Source organism: Ambystoma mexicanum, chromosome 7p (assembly GCF_040938575.1).
Source record: "Ambystoma mexicanum isolate Mex_15411 chromosome 7p, UKY_AmexF1_1, whole genome shotgun sequence".
Lineage (NCBI taxonomy): Eukaryota > Metazoa > Chordata > Amphibia > Caudata > Ambystomatidae > Ambystoma > Ambystoma mexicanum.
Window position 1 is genome coordinate 887814078 of NC_090939.1, and position 24777 is coordinate 887838854.

General features: G+C 47.3%; 1 protein-coding gene across 5 annotated transcripts in view; it reads right to left on the bottom strand.

Moving 5' to 3' along the window:
- The window catches only part of TFDP1 (transcription factor Dp-1), a 774278-nt gene that overhangs the window by 26000 nt on the left and 723501 nt on the right, over positions 1-24777 (bottom strand). For all 5 annotated transcript variants that reach the window (XM_069637131.1, XM_069637133.1, XM_069637132.1 and 2 more), the window contains exon 11: positions 16477-16555. In XM_069637131.1, coding sequence (XP_069493232.1) covers positions 16477-16555 — 79 coding nt within the window. The remainder of the gene's footprint in view (positions 1-16476; positions 16556-24777) is intronic.

The window sequence follows — 24777 nt, forward strand, 5'->3', positions numbered from 1 at the left end:
AAGTTGGGAAAGGTTTCACTTGGATTTTTAAAATGAACCGAAATGTCGTCAGCATAAGCTGCAACTGGTACCTTTTTGCAATGAAAGAAAAAGGAGAAATCTAGCCAATCATATAAACAGAAGTCTTAGGATCATAATATACAAGTTTGTCCAGGGAAACAAACACTCCCTATGCCATCCAAGCACCTCAAAAAGATACTCCCAATCAGATTAAATGCTTTTTTCAGCAGCCAGGGTTATTGCCTTATAACTGTCGGATAATAGTTTCTTTTTATTAATAATATGAAGAATAGCCATAAACAATCTAGCATTCGATAATCCGTTTCTTCCCTTAACCCCAACCTGATCCAGTTCGATAAGGTCTTTTGAAGCGCTTCGAAGGCATAGTATAGGGAGTGGGGTTGTGTCCTTGGTCAAACTCCTATATTCTGATCCTAAGACTTCTATACATATGAATGACTATTTGAACCCCTTTTTGTTTGTTGCAAAGAGGTACCAGACAGGGTTGTCCTTTATCTCGATATCCTTTTGATCCGGAGTGAAAAATTAAAGTCTGTTGGAACAGAAACGCGCATCGGGAAAACTGAGCACAATCATCGGGAATGGCAGACGCATGTGCAGAGCAAACTTGTATCAAATAATACAGGACAGGCTCTGCAACGCGCATGGGTAGGATCAAGTTACCATAGAAACAAGAACATGCAATCAAACGAGGCAAACAAGCGCATACAAACCCATAATATTTACAATTCAATAGACGGTTGGTGAGAAAGGAGTGGGAACTCCTACCTGAGTGATCTTAAAGGGCAAGCAGTCAGAATAATACCAAAAGAGGACAACTTGCCAATTGAACACAATAAGTTGCAAAGAAGCACAGAATACACTGAATAGTTTACTTGTAAAAAGGCATCCAATAAGGACAAACAGGCTAACAAGCAAGTTATACAAGGCATAGTGTGCAACCAAACGGGACAAAACAAGTGCAAGTGGTGCGTCAGATCAATAATATAGTATGGCAATGGCAGGTCTTCCCGGACCATCTGTCTTCATGGCATTCCCTGGATGGCCAAAGGTGAAATGGTCTCAATGGAAAAAGGGGTCCATACACTATATCAATGCCACACGTGGGAACACTGTAGACAGGAAGGTGTCCTTACTTATGCACTTTCTGGGATATGAGGGTCAAAGAATTTACAACACCATATCTCCCTTACCAGAGGAAGGGGATGGAGACAACGTAAATGATTTGGACAATGCTTTAAAAAAATTAGATCTGCTCTTTAATCCAAAGACTAGTACAATATTAGAGACATCATTTTGGTGTTCGCAAGCAAGAACAAGGAGAAAGTGTGGAGGAGTATGTCAAGGCACTAAGGCATTTGCCGTTGACGTGCAAATTCAAGGACGCGTTTGATGACACATTCGCGACCAATTTATGATTCACTGCAGTAGCAACAAAATCTGTGAAGAGTTATGGCTGAAAGATAAGCCTTTGTTAGAGGAAGTGTTGGACATAGCAAAAAGAGTGGAACACGTGCTAGCTTGTGTGGCGAAAATTACAGAAAAAGACCAATGTGAAAGCAGAGTGGAAGCGATGGCCGTGGTAGAAGGGAGAAACAAGAAGGGAAAAGAACAATCTGCAGTGAACTTTGACAGAACTAATAAATGGAGGGGAGAGAGAAGAGATGATCGAGAACATGAACTATTGCGTTTTAGGTGTGGCAGCAACACACATTTTGCCAGATCGTTGGCTTGTCCAGGGAGAAGGGCCACATGTGCCAAATGTAAAAGTGGTCACTTAGCAAACTGCTGTAAAAATTACCAGTTATCGCAGAGGAAAGTGCTATATGTTAATGATGAGGAGGTTCATAAATCATCAGATGAGGAAAAATGTGTTGTAGAGAACAGAACTGTGAATGTCGTACAGGGTGAGGTGGAGGAGGATTGTGAACACCCGCTTGCTAGTGTGCTTGTAAATGGGAGAGAAGTGTCAATGATGGCAGACTGTGATGTCTGCAATGGTATTTGAACAAGAGATGAATGGGGATGTTAGGCATTTATTAGTACCACACATTAACCCTGGGGGTTATAATCAGGACAACACTGAGCAGTGGTTGGGAGCGGTGCTCCTCTACTACTTTTAAATAAGTTTCAACTTCTTCCTATACTTTTATTTTAAATAGAAAGTGTTCCGGAACGGTTTCATTTTAAAATAAAAGTGTAGGAAGAAGTTGAAACTCGCACTTCAGTGCACTGCGCTGGACGTGCCCTCAAACAGCAAGTGCATGTGTTTTGTATTGTGCATGGGAGCGGGCGGTGCAAGCCAGTAGGGAACATAGTTCCACTACTTCTTTTCGTACACTTCGACCACTGACATTGAGTTATTGGGGTAATTTGAGGCGAAACTGGAACTTAAAGGGAGGTGTGCCCAGGGAAGGATATATGTCACAAAAAAGGCATGACGCTACTTGGATGGCACGAACAAAAAAGATTGTGGATTAGGTTCGACCCCAATAAGGAGGAACAGGTCTTACAAGTCAATGCAACAATTGTGGATAAGTACAGAAATGTATCTAAGAGAAATGCCAGCAAAGTGAGAGGAATGCAACACCATCCTATGACCATCGTGAGTACAGAAAGAGAAATAGTAAGACGTCTATGTTCCTTCCATCTGAGCGGGGAGGAAGGGTGGGCACATGTGAATCTAAGCAGATACAATCATCAGAAATGCTTTTACAATAAGTAATGCATGTCTTCTGATGCTTGTTAATCTGCCTAAATCACATGCTGTGCATATACTAGCAAGCAGTACCGGGAGGTGGGTTGTGAGAAGGAACAGTAGAGAAAAGATGTCTTGTCCCACCTGAGAATCAGACCTAGAATGAGTGTCTAGGCAATAGTGTTTTGTAAGATTGTGCACAGAACTCCAGGTTGCCGCTTTGCAAATGGACTCGAGGGAAACATTTGCAATGAATGCTATGGAAGCCCCAGTGCCTTGAGTAGAATGTGCTCTAGGCATGAAGGGCAGTTCTCTCTTAGCAAGAGAGAAACAGAGTGATGCATTTGACAATCCACTTAGAGATAGTGGATTTGGAGACCGGGTCTCCTTCGCCACCTGCTGCCACAAACGAAAAACTGATTTGTCTTTCTTAGTGGTCGAGTTCTTTCCATGTAAAACATGACTGCTCTGCGTACATCAAGTGTGTGCAGGCTTCTTTCTCCCATGTTTGAAGGGTTTTGAAATAACTGGATTGGTTCACATGGAACTTTGAAATTAATTTAGGCGCAAACCTAGGGTGAGTGTGCAGAACCACCTTATCTCTGAACTGTTACAAAGGGGTCTAAAACGGAGAGCGCTTGTGGTTCACTTCCTCTCCTAATGGAAGTAATAGCTATTAAAAAAGCAGTCTTGTAGGTGAGATCTTTAAGACTCGCTCTATGCATGGGCTCGAAGGGAGACCCCATAAGCCTAGTCACCACGTTTAGGTCCCATCCGGGAGCCGGGTTAGAAATGGGAGGGTGAATTCTCTTTACTCCCTCCATGAAAGCCTTAATAACTAGCATCTTTCACCACGACACCTTCTGTTGTGATGTAGTGTAGGCTGAAAGAGCAGCTACGTGAACCATTAGAGAGTTAAAGACCAGGCCCGAGTCAAGTAAATGATTCTGGTACAAAACAATGTGTGGGAGAGCAGTCAATATGATTGATGCTCTTAGAGTTGCACCAGATGACAAACCGCTTCCATTTACTGGAATAGCAATAGCGAGCGTTAGGTTTTCTTGCCTCCCTGAGCATTCCCATACATCTGAGGGAGTTGCAGGTGCCCAAACTAGGACTTCAGGAGCCAGGCCGCTAAGTTCAATGTCTGTGGGCATGGGTGAAGAGTCTCCCCTTTGTCTTGCGACAACATGTTGTATGGGCAAGGCAGTTTCATTGGAGGAGATAAGAGTCATCTCCAGCAGATGAGTGAACCAGGGTTAGCGGGGCCACCAATATCATTGTGACTTGTTCCTGGTGCATCTTGTGCACTATCCTGTTGATAAGGGGAGTAGGGGGGGTGGGGTGGGGGTTTGTTGAGCATAAACAAATGTCCCTGACCATGTTATCCAGAGTCCGTGGTTCTGGGGGTACATGGAGGCGTAATTTTGCCATTGAGCGTTCAGAGTTGCGAACAAGTTGATCTCTAGGAAGCCCCATTCTGCGAGAACAGAGACGATGTCTTTGTGTAATCGCCATTCGTACTCCATGTGTAGTGGGAAATCTCTGCTGAGTACGTCTGCCAGAAGATTGAGTTCCCCTGGAACATGTGACAACGTGAACATGTGTGAGAGCCCACTTCCAAATGTTCTGGGACAGTTTGGACAGCCCTGGAGAGTGAGTGCCACCTTGTTTGCTCAGATAGTACAGGGCATTGGTGCTGTCTGAGGATCAGGACCATCTTTCCCTGCAGTTGTGTCTGGAAAGCTTTCAGTGCTTTGAATACTAATAGTTCCAACAGGTTTATGTGGTTGGATGCTATGTCTGACGACTAAACTCTGTGCGCTGTTTGTTGAAGCAGGTGAGCTCCCCACCCTGCACCCTGTGAGAGATGAGTCTGTAGCTAGAGGGGCTTCCACTGTGGGGGTGCTAAAGGATTTCCTCTTCAAGAGGTTGTCCCTCGACCACCACCGTAGCAAGAGAACGAGGGCTGGCAAGAACCACTAGATCGTTCCATTGTCAAATGGCCTGACATCACTGGCTGTTGAGCCACTCCTGCATTGTAAATACATGACGCCATCATTCCTAACAGTCGCATAGCCTTCTGTACCGTCACCTCTCGACTGGCTACATATTGAGGGATTTGAAAGAGCATGTTTTGGACCCTCTCGTTGTAGGGGAAGACAAGGCCGTCCTTTGTTCGAATTAGAGCCCCTAGGAGCTGCTTGACCTGAATGGGGTCTAGGCTGGATTTTTTCTCGTTGGAGAATCCTAGACTGAATAAAATATCTATTGTTCTTTGGGTATTTGACAGACTGGTTTCGTAAGAGTCCCCTGTTATGAGCCAGTCGTCGAGGTAAGAATAGGCCGGGATGGATTGCCTGCGCAGGTGTGCTGCTGCCACTGCTAGTACCTTTGTAAAGACCCTTGGTGCGGAGGCTATGCCGAAGGGTAGTACTTTGAATTGATAGTGTTTGTCTTGTATCATGAACCAGAGGTATTTTTTGTGCGCCGGCAACATTGAAATATGAAAGCATGCATCTTTCATGTCCAGTGTTGCCATATAATCCCCCTGTGAGAGCAGGGGTACTTCCTGCAGAGTGACCATGCAGAACTTTTGGGGCTTTACAAATGTGTTCGCTGGGTGCAAATCTAATACAGGGCGTATGTGAGAACCTTTTTGGGTACAAGAAAGTACACTGAATAAATACCTTTGTTTACCTGTGAAAGAGGTACGACCTCTATGGCTTCTTTTTCTTGTAGTGTCTTCACTTCTTGAAGGATACGCAGATGGTCTGGCATCAGTCTTGCGCGTGGATGTCTGAACGTAGGGGACCGGCTGAACTCTATACAGTACCCATTGGTCTGTAGTTATCCCCTCCCATGCCTGAAGGAATGATGTTAACCGGCCCCACGACCAGGGAGGCATGGAAAAGGACCTGAATCTTAGGGTCATTTTGAGTAGAGTTCCAGCCCCTTCCTTTCCCACAAGGCTGACCCCTTTGGTGATACGGGGTGGTGTATCCGCTGGTTCCCTGTGGAGAGGACCAATCGTTTCCTGAGGTGTATTGGTGTTGAGGGAAGCATTGGCCACGAAAAAGGCACCTGGACCCAGCTCCTCACCTTTTGGAGGGTCTTTGTGTGATTTGATCTAGCGTCTTCAGGGTGTCGTGCTCCTCCTTTGTGGTCTCGAGAGCCTCGTCGACCACTCTTCCAAATAGGTTGGACTCTTCAAGGGTTTATTAATAAGTAACGCTTGCATTTCTGGCTTGAACACAGAATTTCTTAGCCACGCATGTCTTTTTAGGAGGGTCCCCTGAGCCAAGATCGACCCGCTGTCTCAGCGGAATCCAAAGTGTTCTTAAGTATAGTTTGGTTTACTTGTCTGCCCTCGGTTACCGTGGCCAGAAGACTAGTCTGTAGCGGTTCAGGAACCTCCTGTATACCTTCCTGTAAAAAAGGCCCATTGAGCGTCCGCGTAGCTGGCTAACAAGGTGGTATTGTTAGCGATGCATGTAGAAAAAGCTGCAGCGGCAGTGACCCTCTTTCAAAGGGCGCAGAGTCTGTTACACTCTGTCAGGAGGTGCCTCCCCGGTTGACAGGGGAACCCCTGCCCTCTTCCATGTAGTGGTCACCACCAGAGAGTCTGGGGTGGAGGGACCTCTGATATAAAGGGGGATCAGTGGGGGGGGGGGGCTTTTCTATCCTCGGATTAACTGCTCTTGTGAGTACAGGTGTTGCTAACGAGGGAGTCCGACGCTTTTTAATCTAGTTGGAGGGGGATAGCCTGGCTGGCCGGTGGCTTCTCTTTAAGAATATCCTCCACAAAGTCAGCTTCAGGAACAGCTTCATCGGTGGCGATTTTGACATGTTCTGCTGCTTTGCGCAACATGGTGTTAAACGTCATTTGATCGTCCACTGGAGAGGATTGTCTAGTGGGCGTAGTCTGGGGGAGTCCAAACACAGGGCATCGGGTTCTGGTGAAGGGTTTGGAGACTGCCAAGGCTGAGGGTCACCCATATCCGGGGTTTCTTCCCACCCCTCTATGGGGTCATGCATATCCTCAGGATCGATTAAAGGATCTTCATCCTGAGTGTCTGCAGGAACTTCATCCTCAGTGAGGTCGTAAGTGTACACATCCTCCTCCTGAGAGGGGTCAAAGTCTTGGAAATTTAGTCACAGGGTCCAAAAGGCTTTCTTCCCGTGGTCTTATGGGGGTGGATTGCTCCGAGAGCGTAACAAACTTGTCAAGCCTCTCCATACAATTCTCAATTTTTTCTTTAGTCCAAACAGAAGACCCAGAGAGGTCTAGAGATGGAAAGGGCTCCTGTAAACTATCCTCTGTCGCCAAACATCGAGATTTTGTATCTCGATGCCGAAGAAATACCACCTCTGCCTTCCGAAAGCTCCTCCCGGGGGACTGACAGGTGGTGTGTCCCTGTGCTTCTCCTTAGGCTTGGCAGAGGGTTCCGGTATTCCCCTTTGACCATCGTTGGATTTCGACGGATCCTTGGCCTTTTCCATAGGCCTCAGCAAATCCTTTGACTGCCGCCAATGAGCGACGGCCGAAACAATTCACAATGCTTTCGGCAACGTCCTCCGCAGAAGGGAGATGCGTAGCCTTGACCTGCGGTTGTGTAGTTTGGCGGAGCCGGGGCCTTGTCCTCAGCGGACGACTTCCTGCGATGCGTCTCGACGGAACTTGGAATATTGGGAGTAGTGTCCTTTGTTTTCAAGTGCCCGATCGCTAGGCGCATATATGGATGCGGGGAGGGCTGCCAATCATGACGGACGGCGGGCACGGCCGGAACCTCCAGTGTGTCAGTTGGCGCATTGGTTTTCTTAGACCTCGTCGAAGACTGGCCAGGGGTTGTGTTTAGTGATTTGCACATGTTAGTCTTTGTCGCCGGGGTGTATATTGCCCATAGCAGGGCCTGGCGGGACTGGGGACAGACGACGCGGAGCGGGAGCGCTCCGACCTCCAAGTCAGAGGTATGCTCATCACCACTGCCCTCGTCGCACTCAACGGTTGCAGCAGCGGGAGAGATGACTCGGCCTTCGACATGACGTAGGCTGCCCACTGCTTGACACGGCGCTCCTTGTTTTAGGACGGAGGAGCTTGCAAGCCGCACATCCTTCGTTGTGATGGAGGGGCAAGCAACGGTTACACCGATGCTGATCACTACAAGGAAATTTGCCCTTGCAAATGGGGCAAAACCTAAATAGAGTCCTCTCCATAGCAGAGGATAGGGAAAGTGACGAAGACCAAAGAGGATAGAGGGAGGAAAGGGAAAGGCATTCTTAGATTTTACAGAAATGTCCACCCCGACCCTGCTCTCCCTACTGTATAAGCCGGGCTGGAAGGCCCGGCCACGTGGTCTGCAGCGCCGACTGGATCACTGTCGAAGATCCGTGGGAGGTTTCGGCAGAGATCCGTAACAGCCGTCGAAAGGAAGGACGGCTAGGGTGATCTTAAATATGATTATAATATATTCGACCAAAGGTCGATGGAACAATTGGCAATGTCTCTGGACAAGTTCCCCTTAAGGCGACCAGTATGCTGGGCGGAAGAAAAACAATCGGAGGGACCTCGACGCGGGAGGGATTTTGGGTACACTACACGTCACGATAGGAATAGTGTCACAGGCACGCCCATGTCGACGTCCCCTTTCGATTCTCGAAAGACAAGATGCAATACTCTGCGGTGACCACTGGATGTCGGACTATATGCACAGCATGTGATTCTAAGCAGATTAACAAGCATCAGAAAAAACATGACACTTGGATGTTTGTCCTTTTTAGGGGCGGGGAAGATCATAGGTGAGATCCTCAATATCTGCAAATATATGCCATAGGGCTGGGCCAAAACATGTGGGTGGCTGGCACTGTATCCAAGTAACACATGTGGTTCACTTGGAGCATTACGCCTACAATGCTCAGCCCATCGATGGCGCTCCAAGATACTTGTCAGCAACCCCTTTGCACTTCCAGCTGCTTAGGTTAGCCATTGAAACACACAGTGGTTACATGCAAGTATCCCTTGACATTGTGCTTATTAGATTACTTGGCTAGCATCTTTAGAAGTAGACAACACATAGTAGCTATGTCCATTTAATTTATTGGCCTACTGCACTCAAAGAATCCCATTAGCCTGGTCCTTTTCCAAGGTAGCATGCCTACCCCTACTAGAAAATGCTGTTGGACAACCAGCCTATCGCCCTGACAGACTTGAGGGTAGCCTACCCATAGTGCCGGAAAAAATCTGACACCAACACATCAAAGATAAACCGCTTTCGAGTTTAAGTTATGTATGAATGCACCACTTCTGTGGACATCTGCCGCAGACACGGCTTTACATCCACGCACTCTAGAATCCAGCTATGGCTAAGATAAATTCAGTCTAGTTGGTCACATAACTTTTTGCATTGAAACCCCACTTGCCAAAACACCTCTGCCATTAGAAAACAGTGACAACCTACAAGAAATTCGATCTAGCTGGGTATACATCGAGTCTCCTGCACTAGCGCAGTGTCAGGACCAACCGCTGCACCCACCCACATGCCTGACCTCTTGGGCTGTTCACTGGAACCTTGTGCCCTCCTAAATCCTAACCTCGGCCAAATACACATACGCATCTTAAAGTCTACTCTTAAAACGTTTTGCCATACATTGACTTGGGTCACAGAGGGCGTTCCCACCATATATTTGGTTCTATACCTCCGTGGTCAGGCTCTCTGTTCTGGTAATGCCTGCCTAGTTTTTGTTCCCAAGTTCTGCCTGTCCAGGGTAGGGGGTTGCACTTTCTCAGTCGCTGCTGGTAAATTGTGGAAGGCCCTACCTCCTGCCCGTTGGCATATTCAAAATCATTTTTAATTTAGACGTACACTGAACACCTTTTAGGTCTTGGTTCTGTGTAATCTGTCAGTGTGTCGTCTCCTGCCACGATGACCCCAGGTGAACGAGTGCTTTACAAATTCAGCTAAGTGCTTTGATGCCATACTATTAGCACTATATAAATGACGACCACAATACAAGTCAAAAGGGACAATCTGTAGAAGGGCTTCCTCTGTTGGCAAGCCAATCCGTCAACTAAGCCCTCACTGCAGACAGTCCTGCCATGTGATGCCCCTTACCAAAGACATGGCAGTCTGGCAACCACTTGTCTCACCATACGGAAAGCCAGAGAGGGACTTGCCAGAGGACATTCAGTGTAAAATGGACACTCGCTTCTGCAGTGTGCTCGGCCTTGGCACTACATTCCCATGGCATTTCCAACTTGCTAAGGGGAACGAGCAAGGCGCACGCTCAACATCAGCAACACCAAACATGGAAGCAGCATAACTGCAGTATCCTCAAATAGCCCACTTGCTTTTGTAGCTGCCCCGGAAATCAAATATTTTCTTTGTGCTTGCCTCTCTTGTATTGCAAGACTGCTATCTCCTGGGATTGCTTCTCCCCAATCCCTTTTGATTTTGTTTACAAGAGTGCATGTTTGGATCACTGGATGTTGACCCCAGCCTGCCTCCTATAACTTTACCTGCATAATCCAAGCCTAGCTTCTTATTGGATATATCTTGACTAAGGGCTGCTTACGAACTTGTCATAAAGCACAGCCCCAATGGTTGTTGTGGACCGTTCGTTCCTTGGAGTCTAACAAGAGGAGTGCCAAGTGGGACAATGGGTGTAGAGGGGCAGACTGCCACGTTTGGGAAGTAGCAACAGGCTAGAGGAAAAAACAATTAGCAATTGAACTTTGTTAAAGGTAATTCATGGGATGCCATGAAGCATAGAGGAAGAAAGAATTTGAACTAGTAAAAGGCTAAAACAAAGTCCAGAGTCTTTAGGCAAAAAGGTTCTTGGGCTCTGAAATGCTAGGACTGGCGTCAACAAAAAGCTCATGGCCTTAGCGGTGCACTGGAGCCTGGATCCATCATTATTATTATAGGGCGCCTGGGGAGGGATAAGGATTTGGAGCAGGGATAAGGATCCAGGAAGGAATAAGTTACTTACCTGCAACTCCTGCTCTCCAGCAATGGTATCTTTCATAGATTCACACTGTTTGAATATTCCCAGTCATCAGGCTGGGAATCCTCTAAAAATAAAGCAGTTCCCAATTAAATATGTCTATAGAATAAAGCTCCCTGAAAACGACTTGACCCTGTTGAGCACCAAGAAAATCCACAATCACAAGGTACATTGCGGTTCTGTCCCCCTGGTCCTTCTCGGAAGGCCCCTAGAGACATTAAGACCCATAGCTCCCTTTGTGCGGAAGCCAAGTATCCTTGAACTGTTGCAATTATTTACTATACCGACTATCCTCCTGTCAGTATCAGGAGTGCATCCCTTTTCCTTCTTTGAAATAGTCTGTCCTCTGCAGTCCTTTACAGGGTGGGTTGTATATTGTAGTGTGCTAGAACTGTCTGTTGTGATAATAAAGTAGATATTTGTATACAACCTTGACTGGACGGTCCCGATTATCATTGGGTAATAATTTTATTTTTACTGAGTTGCAACTAACCGACAATCAACAATCTTTCAGAGATAAGCCTGCTCTTCCTTCCCCATTACCAACATTGGACAATGAGGTTTAGGATTTGCTTGCGTTTCCAATCTGTTTGGATCACTTCTGGTGTACTAGAGGTGTGAGGCTGATTGATGATTTAGAAACCGATATTCATCTCTGGATCACAGGTGCCCCAGAGGTTGATTCGTTACAGGGTAGACGTAGATGCCAGAGCACGGAGGGTGGGCTGCCACTGGAGCTAAGCATTTTGGGAACACCCCTGGTATTGTCTTTAGAATGAAGGGTAGCGCCTCAAATTGATAGTGCTCGACTTACACTACAAAGCGGAGGGAGCATGTGCGTCGATGAATGGGGATATGAAAATACACATGCTCCAAGTACAGAGAGGTAGTCTCTGTTTCAGCTGGTCTAGAATGCATCGTAGTGTGACCATGTGAAACTTTTGGGTCTTTAGGCACTTGAGTTTCCTGAAATCCAGCATGGGTCTCTTTCTGACTATGAAGTATCTGGAGTACACTCTGGCGCCCCATAGGTGCGATGGGACGACTTCTATTGCCCCCCCCTTTTTAAAATGTATTTTTATTGCCATTTTATAAAAGAGAACCTTCAAAAACAAACAGTGGGGTATTTACCCCCTGAAACCTAATTGCAATAGTTCCCAGAATTTTGAACCCCTCCTCCCTCCTCTGCCCTCCCTCTCCTCCCCCTACCACCCCACAATGGTGCAGCTCTGGATTGAACAGATCAGTGTGCTCGCGTCACTCGTCTGTGGGAGGCCCCGACCGGGCTCGATAACGTCTATTATGCGTGGACTCCCTCTGAGCGTAGCCTCATTCTCCAAAGTGTGAACCTAGTGGGGCAGAGTCATTTTTCCTTTGGCCCCCTAATCTATACCCCCAGAATCATTAAAGGTGTTAAGAAATTGCAGCCATTCTGTCTCTACCAGTGCGCTATTCCCATGGACTGCGGCTATGATTTTTTTCCATCAAATCAATGTCTTTGGCCACCCCAGCCCATTCCCGCATCGTAGGGAGATCATCCCTTTTCCAGTGTCTAGCTCTACATGCTCTAGCCGCCAAAAGTAGACTGTGCACCCGCTGTGGGAGCTTGTCCCATTGTTCGACTCTCCTCTCCAGGCCAAATAGCACCAGAACCGGGTCCAATATGAAAGATCCCGCTCCTGCATCCCTAATCCAACCCAGCACCTCTGTCCAATACACCTGTACCTTGTGGCATGTCCACCACATATGCCAATAGTTGGCTCCTTCCCTGCATCAGTGCCAACAGTGGGGGTCAACAGCTGGGAACATCCTAGAAAGTGCGACTGGGTCATATTGCCACCTGTGTAGCAATTTTATGGCATGCATTTTATATTGGCAAGAAATTGAGGTTTTAAAGGCCCTTCTGCAAAGTCGTGCCCAGAGTCCGTCCCCTATCCCCGGACCCAAGTCCCTGACCCCTAGTCACTCCTACCCTGGGTTCCAACAGCACTGGGGACAGTTCACGATACCCAGAGCTTCTTCTAGATTTTGGATACTTATGAACGTGTTCTCTTGTACCAGCTGGCCCGCCCTGCGTCAAACCAAGTCGGATAGTGTTCATGGCCTGGGATAGCGTCCCTGACTGGTGGAGCCCAAATATAACTCATCTGAGAAGGCCAAGTGGTCACTCTCTCCCTTTCACTTCCCATGGCTAGGGCTTTCCACATGGTCCCAAGGAATGGGTGTTCTCTGATCCGCCTCAGGAGCCTACCCAGCGGGACCAATCGCCCACGGTTGCTGGGCGCATATTAATGTTCTCCCAAAAAAAAAAATGTATGTCTGCATCTTCTTTTAGGTGAGGGGCCAGTGCCCCGAGTTGTGTTGCCCTATAATAAACCTGCAGGTTGGGAAGGCCCACTCCACCTTTCTCCTTTGGGAGGGTCTCATATGCCACCCTGGGTTTCTGCTTGCCATAGGAATCTCAGTATACGCTTCTTGGATACCCCCAAATATTCTTTGGGTGCATTAATTGGGAGCATTTGAAACAAGTAAGGGACCCTGGGAAGGAGGTTTATTTTGATTGCATTTACTCTCCCCATCCACGATATCTGCCCTCTGTTCACCCCTCCATTTCCGTACATAGCTTGTCGAACAAAGGAGGGTAGTTGACCTGGCTCAGGTCCCCATCGGGTCTGACAATGTTGATACCCAGGTATTTCACCCCCTCTGTCTGGATTCAAAGTCCCAGGGGTTCTAGCTCTACTATGTTCCTGGCTGGGTCTGGGGCAAAGGGGAAGATTACTGATTTGCCTACGTTCACCTTAAACCCTGACAAGCGCCCAAACTATCCCCCTTTTGTTTTTAAAGGGCTTGAGACTCCTGCTGAGAGAAGGATGGGTGTTGCTCCTTGTTCCATATGAGAGGAATGGAAGTGCATTTTCCCCTGAATTCTAGGATACAACCCTGACGAATGATGCTGAGCACCCATTTGTTGGTGATGTTTGCCCACCCAGTGACGAAGTTGTCAGCCCCCCACCTAATGGGGTGTGTAAGCGCAGGGGTTGAGGGGGAGGTTGGGTACTGGGGCTGGTCATGGCTGTTTAGCAGCTGGAACCTTAAAGAAAAACTGCATTGCCACCGTATGCCTGGGACCTTCCTTTGTAACCCCTCCTGGGAGCCTGCGCAGGATGTTTGCGGGCAATAGGAGGACCTGTATTCCCTTGATGTCCTCCAAAACCTTGGTTTCCCAGATCAAAAGGACAAGCAGCATTCTTGGACAGTGCCCAGGGAATGAGCTGTGTCTATCTGGTTTTATGGTGTGCAGTGTTTCGTCCACTTTTTCCCCAAAAAGGTCCACCGTATCAAAGAGCGCATCGATCATCTTTGTTTAAACTTCTGGTCGAAGTTGGTGGCCTTCAGCCATCCTTGGCGCTGCAGGATAGACATGTTAACCATCTGCCGAAAATCTATCAGCGAGGTCGGACGGTCTGAAGCAGCCTCACCTTCATGTAGTAGCGCGACTGCCTTGTACCGCTCATCTGGAAGAAAGGCCAGGATGGAACCATCTTGTACCAAAGCTCAAAATCAAACCAGCAGAGGATTGCTGAAAGAGTTTGCCGCCTTGATGGCAGTCACGGCTGTGGATAGAACACTCTTCCAGAAGGCGTTGAGCTGCTTAACCTCCTTGTCAGAGGGCACCATGCAGGGGGAAGAAGGATTGGCAGACTGTTTCCATGCTAGTGCCGAGACTACAGAGTCTGGGCAGAGTTAAGTGCGCAGGCACTTTGTAGCAGAATCTGGTACCCTATACTTTTCCTCCAGGCAGTCTGTTAGGTGACGCTGAAAAGGGGTTCTCCATGACCACAGAAGACCATCCTTCCAGGTATCCTCCAACACGGGAATGGATACCACAGACTTCCTGGAAGCGTCACTCTCTGGAAAAGAAAATCTATCCTTCCTTTGTTCTTTCGGTAGAAGGTTGAAAAGTTTGGCTGCACGCGTCATGTGAGAGAGAGAGAGAGAGAGAAAGAGAGAGAGAGATCACTAATTCTTAGTCTTTTATTTTACTTTAGCACTATTCTTCTATAGAGTAAAACTTGACGTAGATTATAGCCATTCACACTTTTCGGATCACAGACATGTTCTTCCTACCCTCTAGGTCTATCTCCACAATTTAAATTTGTGTCAAACAGTTGAAGTAGTTTATAATTGGTAATAACTGAACCATGTAAATAAAATGAGCTATACATTTGTAATTCATTACTATGGTCTTGGATGATCAGTTTATTACTCTTATGTAACATATGCGTTTTAGTATACTCTGTGTAGAACGGCATATCTGGTGAAACATCTATATATATACCAATTGTGAATCAAGTAAAGCTCTATGGTGGATCATTTTTTGTTATATAGGTGGATTTTTTGGCGGCAGCTAGGCTGGCTGGCTATCGCCTGAGACAAGGTCATCAAAATCATCTGTGGTATGAGTGTCTGAAAACTGCTCAGTGAGATAGTCTTCCTCAGTGTCAGTGAGGGTGGAAAACGATGGAGGGAACTGTGGCGGAGGTCTACATGGCTGGAGTCATTCCTCCAAACCCTCTCGAAGGGAACTCCTGAGGTCCGTCTTGAGAAGGAAGACTATGCTGGAGTTTCGACCCCAGGGTTTTCAAGGTGGACATTATATACAGTGAAAGATCCCTGGCTGCAGGAGGAGCACCCAGTGGGGTTAGTGAAAATGGCAGAGGGTTTTGTTTAGGAGGGAGTGGTACATGCATGTTGGGAAGAGTAACAGGCTGTTCATGCACTTCCTTATGGTTGGAGAATAAAGACTACAGAGGCCCATGATCTGAAAATGTATCCTGCTGAAGCAACTGCTGAGGTGGAGCAGAGAGTTGATAGGTAGTCGCTGTAGTGCATAGGGTGCCACAGTGAACGTTGGCAAGTAGGAAGGCTTAGGGAAAGCAGAGAAAGGAGGGTCTGGGACCCGGAAAGCAGTATAATCTACACATCACTGAGTGAAGTGATAGATGGTGCCTGGCAGAATAGTGAATAAGGTCTATCGTATGAACAGCACGGGAAGGGAAGAAACTATACAAATACTTGGCAGGATAGGGAACCAGGTAATCCAAGAAGCAAGAGAAGTACCATCCCTCTTCATCGCAGCACCTGGTGAAGGAGAGAACCAGGTCTGCCAACTGGGGTCTGGGACCCACACTTAAGAAAATCTGAGAAAGAAATCAGGGGAATGGGAGCCATTTCTGCTGCTGTTGTTGGACACTGAGAAAGAAGCATGGTAAAGGGTGTCATTTCCTCCTGACATTCCTCCTGGAATTTAAGGTGTTCATACACCAGACCAAGTGCAATATACCAGTTTAGTGGTAAGCCAAACACAGCCTAAACCGGTCTCAACAAAGACTTCACTGGGTTATATGAATGTATGTGTGGCTACAGAGATCTTTGATTAAAGCATAGCACTTCATAGGAAGGCCCAGTATACACTGTGGGAGTACTCCATTGCAGATTACACTATGTGGCCGCCCTACCCCGAAGTAAAGGACTTGCAGGAGACAGGTGATTTAAACCATCAGACACAAGACTTCTCATATCCACTGCAATTTGTTTTCCATCTTTAAACCTTTATTGTAAGTCTCCAACCCCTTCTGTTTGGAAGGGATCTCACTTGTATAAAATGAGGGCCGGGAATCGAAAATTCGAGCCACATTAACATTTACTATATCACCATAGATTGTAAAATATGTAGATAGTTGGCTCACCCAGAAGAAAACCGCGTGCCATTTGTAGCTGACCCAGAAGACGTCACATACACACTGCTGATTGATCCCTGAGCCATTTCTGAAAATAAGAAATTAGCATAATTTTAAAAAGTATAGAAAGCCTGATTACAATACTAACTTTGATACATTCTATTGCATATTTGTAATGTGTCTAATCATGCCTGTAACCCAACCTGGGTACTTCTAATCAATACCAAATAAAAAGATGTTTAAACCACCTTAATGCAGCTACAAACACTCAGAATAGGGAGGAATAGTGGCGACATAAGCCATGGGCCCAAGAACTACTGTGAATAAATCCCAAAGCACTACCGGAAGGATGGCCTTTACCAGCATAGGTATCAAATACAAGACTCCATTTTCACCACAGCTTATATAGGGAACATGTATTCCCTATATACCTGCAGCAGTATTATCAGCTTGTATATGTTTTAGAGTCACATGCACATCTAGTGGTTGCCCTAGAGTATTAACATTGTTTGTAAACTCTTTCATTCATTGACCAGAGTGGATAAGTAAAAGGATCCATGTAGGACGTACACATTCTATCCACAATGCTCCTTGCAGTCTAGTATCCACCTCAGAAGTTTTACGAATACCCAAGGCCAAAAATAAATGACAGATTTTATTTTAGCGTTATTTCTAGAGCTCTGCATAGTTGTTTCACCATACATATTTTATGCACACACATTCATGTAAATGGCATCCAGGTATAGCTTGGAATTGGTGTAAATTTCACCACCAGTTAGTGTTTTCCAATTCATCCACTTACAGAAATGTTGGTCGCATACAAGTCTAAAACGGATACATGCCAGAATATTGTTGGAAGTAATGTTGACCTTTTCAGCTTGTGGATCTATTTTAAAGTGACATGCTTTGCGTGGATTAGCAGCATTTCCTTTTGGTAGAGGACTGTCTAGTATTATTGAGCTCATCTGGTGGAGCTCTTGTCCGGAAGCGCCACAGCGAGAACCAGGGTAGGCAGGACGTGTTTAGAGACACAGGAATGCCATCCAATGCCTGCTGTTCGATAGGTAAAACCTCTGAGGTAGAGAGTAGGGTAGGTCTCCCTGTACCACAGAAGGGTACCTACGATTAATGTGGTACGAGGACAGTGCTGGGCACTGTACCAGGGTACCGCTGTAAGTCAGTCACTGGCAGGTTTCTAATGACTAGCAAGGCCATGAGAGGGAAAGGGCATAAGTCAAGGCTGGAAGATCAAGTGGCAAGCCAAGAAACAGTCCAAGGAAACAAAGAACAAGGAAAGAAACAGAATCGTCCAGGAGAAGTACCTTCTGTAGGCAAACCATCACCGACATCCTCTTTGTCGTTCCTTCGCCAGACCTATGGGTTCTTCATATGGTCTGTGCTTTCGCCTCTCTCTTCTCCCATTAATGGTGGCACCCGATGGGAGGCCCTCCTGACCTCCTTCCACTCCTCTAAGGTCATCATTAATGTTTACTTATACGGTACTGTCCTGGTCCAAGGCCCTCCAGTCACCATTCTCTTTGATGGACGCTTCCTGCGCCTCATCAATTTCCTTCCTTCTCCTGCTGTCCCCTCTTCCAGCCACAGCTTCCTTGCCTCCCGCTGCTGTCTTCTCCTTGGCTACCTTGCCCTTCTCCTTCCTCTTCTGCCCCCCCCCCCCCGCCTCCCTCAGGCCTCTTCTGCACCTCTGCAGGGTGTACCGCCGATTCATACTCCTCGCCGGAAGTCTTTCAATGGTGGCAACCTTCTCCATATTGCCACTCTCACTCTACTTGTCAAATACTCCTCTGACATCTGCCGCTTCCTGGAGGAACTGGACCTCTATGTCCTCTGTCTCAAGACATGGTTCACAGCCAGCTCTGTCACGAGCTTGAACACTCGGCTGCCTGATGGCTACAAGATCCTCTTCTCGCCCAGGTCCAAGCGTTCCGGAGGGGGTGTAGCCCTGATTTTCCCAGAGTGGATTCCTGCCTCTGTGATCCATATGCAGGCCTACACCTCTTTCAAATGCCTCGGCTGCATTCTCTCTTCTAGTCATTCACTTAATGTGGCAACTATCGGCCACCTGGTCAGATCTCCTCCTTCCTCTCTGAATGGGCGGACCTCTCCTCTTCCCTCCTGGTCTCGACCACTCAAATCCTCCTTCTTGGAGACTAATGTAACACCTGGATGCTTCTCGTCCTTCCTCTGGGCTCTTTAGCGACCTCTGCGACTCGCTCTCTCCCCATTCTCCCCTCTGGCCCGACTCACTCTGCAGGGCATACTATGGATGTTCTGATCTCTTCACACCTTCCCCTTTCTATCCCTCCTCTCTCCTTTCCTCCCAGCTCCCCCTCTCTACCCCTCAGGCCAAGCCAACTCCAGCAGTTCCACCCACCTTCTCGGTCATCTGACCCATGAAGCACGTGTCAGTTGAGGCTTTCGCCGCCACTTTCTCACCCTCCCCTCCCCTTTGGCTGACTCTCACCCTGACAGGGCCCTTTCCATGCTCCACTCTGCTATATCTTATACTGTATGTTCTTGCCCCTGTCACGAGGATCTGCTTGAAGCCCAAAGCCAAGTGCAACTCCTAGTACGACTCAGACCTCATCACCCTCAAACGCAAGTGCAGGGTGGCTGAGAGGAAATGGCGTGCTTCTGGTACATCCTCTGACAAACTGGCATGCCGCCTGCTCCAAAGGCAATACCGGCTCCCTGTCCGCACCAAGAAGAGCTCACATCCAAGCCTGTCTCTCTGCGGCATCTAACAACTCGGTCAAACTCTAAAATCTGCAAGGAACTGGCCAATCCTGCTGCAGTCTACCTCTCCTGTCCCTTACCAGGCCCTCTCCTCTGCCAGGCTCCGGCTTCTCATTTCATCTCTAACTCATGACATCCTGTCCTCTGTTCCTATCCCCCTTCTCCTTCTACTCCCTGCTCTTCCTCTGGGCCTTCTTCGGCCACCTCTCCACCCCACTTCTCTGCCTTTCTCCTGTTCTCCCCAGACAATGTTTCTAGACAAGTCATATCGATGAGTCTTGTCAAAACAGGTACATCCCTGTTCCTCCAAAACCATCAATGACCAAATTGACTCCCTGGCTCCAGCAGACTTCTGCAACCACTCCTTCGCCACTGGAGTCTTTCCACCCACCTCACCCCCTGAAGCACCCCCTTGTGCACCTTCTCAAGAAACCGTCTACTGATCCGTCCTGCCCGGCTAACTATCTCCCAATCTCCATCACTCATTTCCTGGACAAACTTCCTGAAAACCTTGATTCCAACACCCCCTGTGTCCTCATCTTACTTTCTCCCTCTTCTGCCTTTGACACGGTCAACCATGCCATCATGCTCAACCGTCTGTGATAACCTGGGTATCACTGGTCAGGCCCTGGCGTGGCTGACTTCTTTCCTCTCTGATCAACCCCCCCCCCCCAGGGCCAACTTGGGTCCTTCCTCTCCTGTCTACCTGTGGCATTACCCCAGGGGTCTAACCTCTCTCCCTGGCTGTTCAACCAATACCTGGCACTTTTTCCCAACGCATTGCCGCTCTATGCCCCAACTTCCAGTGCTATGCGGACACTCCGCTCCTTTTCAGACTACCTTCAGCCACCTCTTCTCCTTCATTCATCTCTCACTGTGTCTGCTCTCCAGGAGTGGTGTGCCGTCAATGATCTCTGCCTTAATGCCAGTAAAACCGATTCTCCTCATCAGCACACCCGCTCCCAGTCACTCTCTGGCCGCCTCTCTTGGCCCTCTTCCTGCTCCCACCTGCAAAGCTAAAAACCTTGGGGACATCTACTCCACCCTCTCCTTCTCCCTTCACATCTGACACGTCTAAGAAGTCGCACTACCAGCTGAACCTCTCTAGGCTGGACTATTGCAACAACCTCTTTCTACTCTCTGCCCTCTTCAACCCATCCAGAAAAGGACTACGAGACTTGTCCTTGGCCTCAATCCCAGGGATCGTATCTCTCCAGGACTGAAATCTCTGCACTGGCTCCCAGTGGCTGCGAGGGTTAAGTTCAAAACCCTCTGCACTGGCCACCCTTCTTATCTTGGGCCCAGGTCACCTCCCCCGCCAGTTGCACACCTGCACTGCTTCCCTTGCAACCCCTGCACGTGGGGACTGTTTTCTGTATCCCTACAGTCCCCCGACCAGCACTTAATACCCGATGTCTGCACTTACCTTTGCATCTGCCACAAGCTGGCCGTATTTATTTATTTATGGTTTATTTTATTCTATTATCCCATGTACTGCACTGTCCCCAATGGCGCACCGCGTCAGATGAGGAAGCCACGTCGTTTTCATGGAAGGACCACGTATTCATGGATGGACCACATCCTGTGGCACAGAACCCCCAAAATGCCGGAAACCTTGACAGCAGTCATTGGAGCAGCAGAACACCCTTTCCAGAGATAAGTGGGAGCAGTGCGGACCTAGTGGCAAAGGACCGCGAGGCAAACGCCAGCAGGGATAGAGCCGCCAGGCGAGAGCATAACAAGGATCTGAGAATAGTATTAAATAGATGTTCATTGAAACGCAAATGATCAGATTCACAAGTGAGACAAACCGTCCTAAGACAAGTGCTTCTTGAAGGTAGGAACTGAACTCCATTTTGGAGCTTGGCAGGTATTCTCTAGTGCAGATTTGCTAGGAGGGCAAATTGGGCCGCTGTCAGACTGATGGAAAGAACCTTGGGCTGGTTAATCAGCTGTTTGTCTGCTACTTGGATCGATATACTTACATTTCTATATCCTTACATTGCTGATGGTATATCCAACACTGAAAAAGTCAAATAATCGACCTGTCTTTCTGATGCCTTATGTCCTGTTAATATAAAGGACAGCTCTGCATTTTGACTTTTTACATGAATCCAATTTTGAAAGACATTTTGGTGAGAGCTATGAATAATTTTACATGTGTGCAGTCCTTGTGAAATCCACTCTACCACTAGATTAGTCCAGTATCTTTGAGTAGGGTCAAAAACCATTTTCATGGTACTCGCCTCTGTGGTGAGTCTTCTGAAATGCTTGTATGCACTAACTGCACTGTCTCCAGATGCCTCTAGAAACCTGTTGAATGCAGTCAGGGAAGGGGGCAATGAGCTCTGGAGCAGCCCTGAGGTGGACATGGGGAACCAAGGGGTCAGCATGCTTCAGTTTTCTCCAAGAAGCAATCACAGATACGGCCAAGAAGACTTGTAGTTAGCACAACAAATTATCCATGTGGCATACAACTGGTGTGGTACAATAAAGATCTTACATTACACTAGTCCGTTTGTTGAAATACTCCACATTAACATCCACCCCCCCCCCCCCACCCTGCAATGTGCTGGATTGGCTACGCGATCAAAGAATTCACAGGATTAGATTGTGTAAGTGTGTCTTGTTATAGCATGGCAAATTAGCCAGAAAAATGTTCAACAATTTTTATGTATATTTGAAATGTAGAAGCCTGGCCTCACTCCAGAGTTTGGTAGGCTTGGAAGACCAAACTCCTGTGTTGAGGATGAGAAGCAATGACTGGTTTCGAAAAACGCACATTGTCCCCAGCAGAATTCTTTAATAGCCATTGTTACCTTTTAAGTATAGTTCACTTGGAGACTGCCAAATCCTGGCTCATTTTTATTCATAAATGGCTCCATTTTCATGAGCGGATATTGAGCCAATAGTAGGCCAGGGCCTGTAGCATCTTCTGCACACCTCTGCCACAGCTGTTCAGCCGTTGTCACGTACCTGAAAGCTGCATTCTCCTGCTGTATCCTGGCTCAAGACCTTGTCATCTGGGCTGAGGCGCTGCCTCACAGAGAAACACTTAGCCATTTCACCACCACAGGCTCGGGCACTCATCACCCCACCCACCCTCACTGTGCAGGGGCTGTCGGTGGACGCTCTCACCATCATGTGACTAATGGTGCTGCCCTCATTAACAGGTTTCCTGAGCGTTCTAGCCCTGGGCGCTGATCTTCAAAAGGGCAGGCGTTCTAAGGGCACCGTCTGTCCCGTCGTGACTGGAGTGCTGAAAGGCAAGATCATCTTCAGTTCCACCTGCCATGATCTTTACATCTCAGTCAGGATGGGCCCCTCCAGCCAGACAATATCTTTTGGCCAAGAGTGCCTTTCACTTAAGGCAACATCTTACTTTCCCATATCCTTCCAGGCTGCATCCATACCGGTGCATGTGTCAACTCTTACCATCTCGCTCTTCTAATGGTTTTCGCAACCCCAGCAATCTCGTACCCATTCCCACTCGGGATAGACACCCTCCTATCTCCATTGCTCTTCTTAATGCACGCTCCGTTTGCAAATAAAACGACACCTTTTTTAATTTGCAATTTCACTTTCTATACCCAACTGAAACTTGGACACCTATCTCTGATAGAATCACTTACGCCTGACTAACACCACCGTCTAGTTTTTCTCACACCCCTCGCCAATCCGATAGAGGGTGTGGAGCTAGCATACGCTACAATCTTTTACTATGCTACCTTTTCCAAATCCCCTGCCTCAATTCCCCTTCATTGAATTTCATTGCATCCCCTTTTCCCATCCTTATCCTATTGCATTACTGATCATCTATCTCCCTCCGGACACACACTTCTTTCTGTACAGAGCTTAATGTATTATGTTCAGCTGTGCCGTCTCGGTCTTCTTCGTTCCTTCTACTTGACTATTTTAATCTCGATTATCTTCTATACATTCTGCATAATTTTCTGGTATTACTCGACGCATACAATCTCCTCCTTCTGGTTACTCACTTGATCCTGTATTCTCCTCCATTTCCTCAGCCTTGGGTGCCTCTGCTTGGCCTTTTTACTCATCTGATCATTTTCTTGTTACCTTTCTGCTCTCTCTCCACCTTCCCTCCCAGTTTCCACTTTTTTTCACAAATGTTTTTTTACCATAATCTTCATACCTTGGGCTTCCTTCCCTAGCTGGTTTCTTCTCTCCCATCACCTGCTTCCTTTACCTCTCTTCCCACCGACACAGGGCTTGCCACTCCTAAAACTGCTCTGTGCCGCTCTTGCTTCCTTCTCTGCGCCCTTTTCGTCCATCAGCCAAGCCTCCCCAACCTTGATTATCTACTGAGCTCCGCAATATTCACTCTTCTTTTAGACGTGTCAAGCGACTCTGGAAAAATCCCATTCGCCCTCTGACCTTTCCTTGCTTTTGTCCCTTTACTAGTCCTAGGATTTTGATCTTCATCTTGCTAAAAAAACATTACCCATCCAATCTCATTACATATTCTCACCCTCCATGTATTTTTCATCTTTTGAATCGTATACTTTATCCTCCTGTCCCTGCTACATCTATTTCATCTTCTCTTTCATCCTCTGACTTTGCCAATTGCTTCATGTTGAGCAACTATGTGCCTCCTTTATCCTCTGCCTCCACCTTTTGTCTCACCCCTTTTTCCGCTCCCATTTACAGATTTTGAAACTGCTGCCTCTCATGCTCTGGCTCGCCCTACTGCCTCTACCCTCTGATGCCATTCCTTCCAGCCTTCACTAGGCTTTTCCTCCTTATTACTATATAATCTCTTATTATTCTCACGCTCCCCTCTGCTTCCTTCCCTCATGATTTCAAGAGTGTGGTGATCCGTCTGCTTTTGAAAAAACCCTCTTTAAGATAGCAATTCTCCCTCCAACTACCACCCTATCCCATTACTTCCTTACTGCTCTAAAATCCTGGAACATGGTCTATTCTCAAGTTTCTGTCCATCTTGATCACAACTCTTCTCCCTTTAATTCAATCTTGATACTGACCATTTCTTTCTACTGACCCTGCCCTCCTTTGTGCGTCTTATTCTCTTTTCCACTAGACACTCTTAACTCTTAGTCTCGTTTCACTTGATCCTTCTGCTGCTTTTGACACTGGTGCATCTTAATCTTGTCCACTCTTCTGTCTGAGTTTCTCAGGTCGCACTCTTTCTTGGTTCTAGCCCTAATCTATCCAATCGATCTTCCCCAGTTTCTTGGGGTGGCTCCATCTATCCTTCGTTTTCCCTTGCTCATGTGGTTCAAGGCTTAGTCCTGGGTCCCCTCTTTTTTTCTCTTTACACTTTACCTTTATCTTCTCTAATTTCCTCATTTGGGATCTCCTCGCCCTTCTAGGCAGATGACTACCAACTCCATTTCTTTTTTGCTTTCTCAGACACACTTCATGCTATCCTCCACCTGTCTCATCAAACCTGGACGCAGTCTCATTGTCTGCACTGAAATGCCCCCAAGACAAATTATTTAATTCTTCTGCCATTCATCTTCCTATTGCCCCCCCCTCCCTCTGCAGGAACTTTCCCCCTGCCCGACTCGT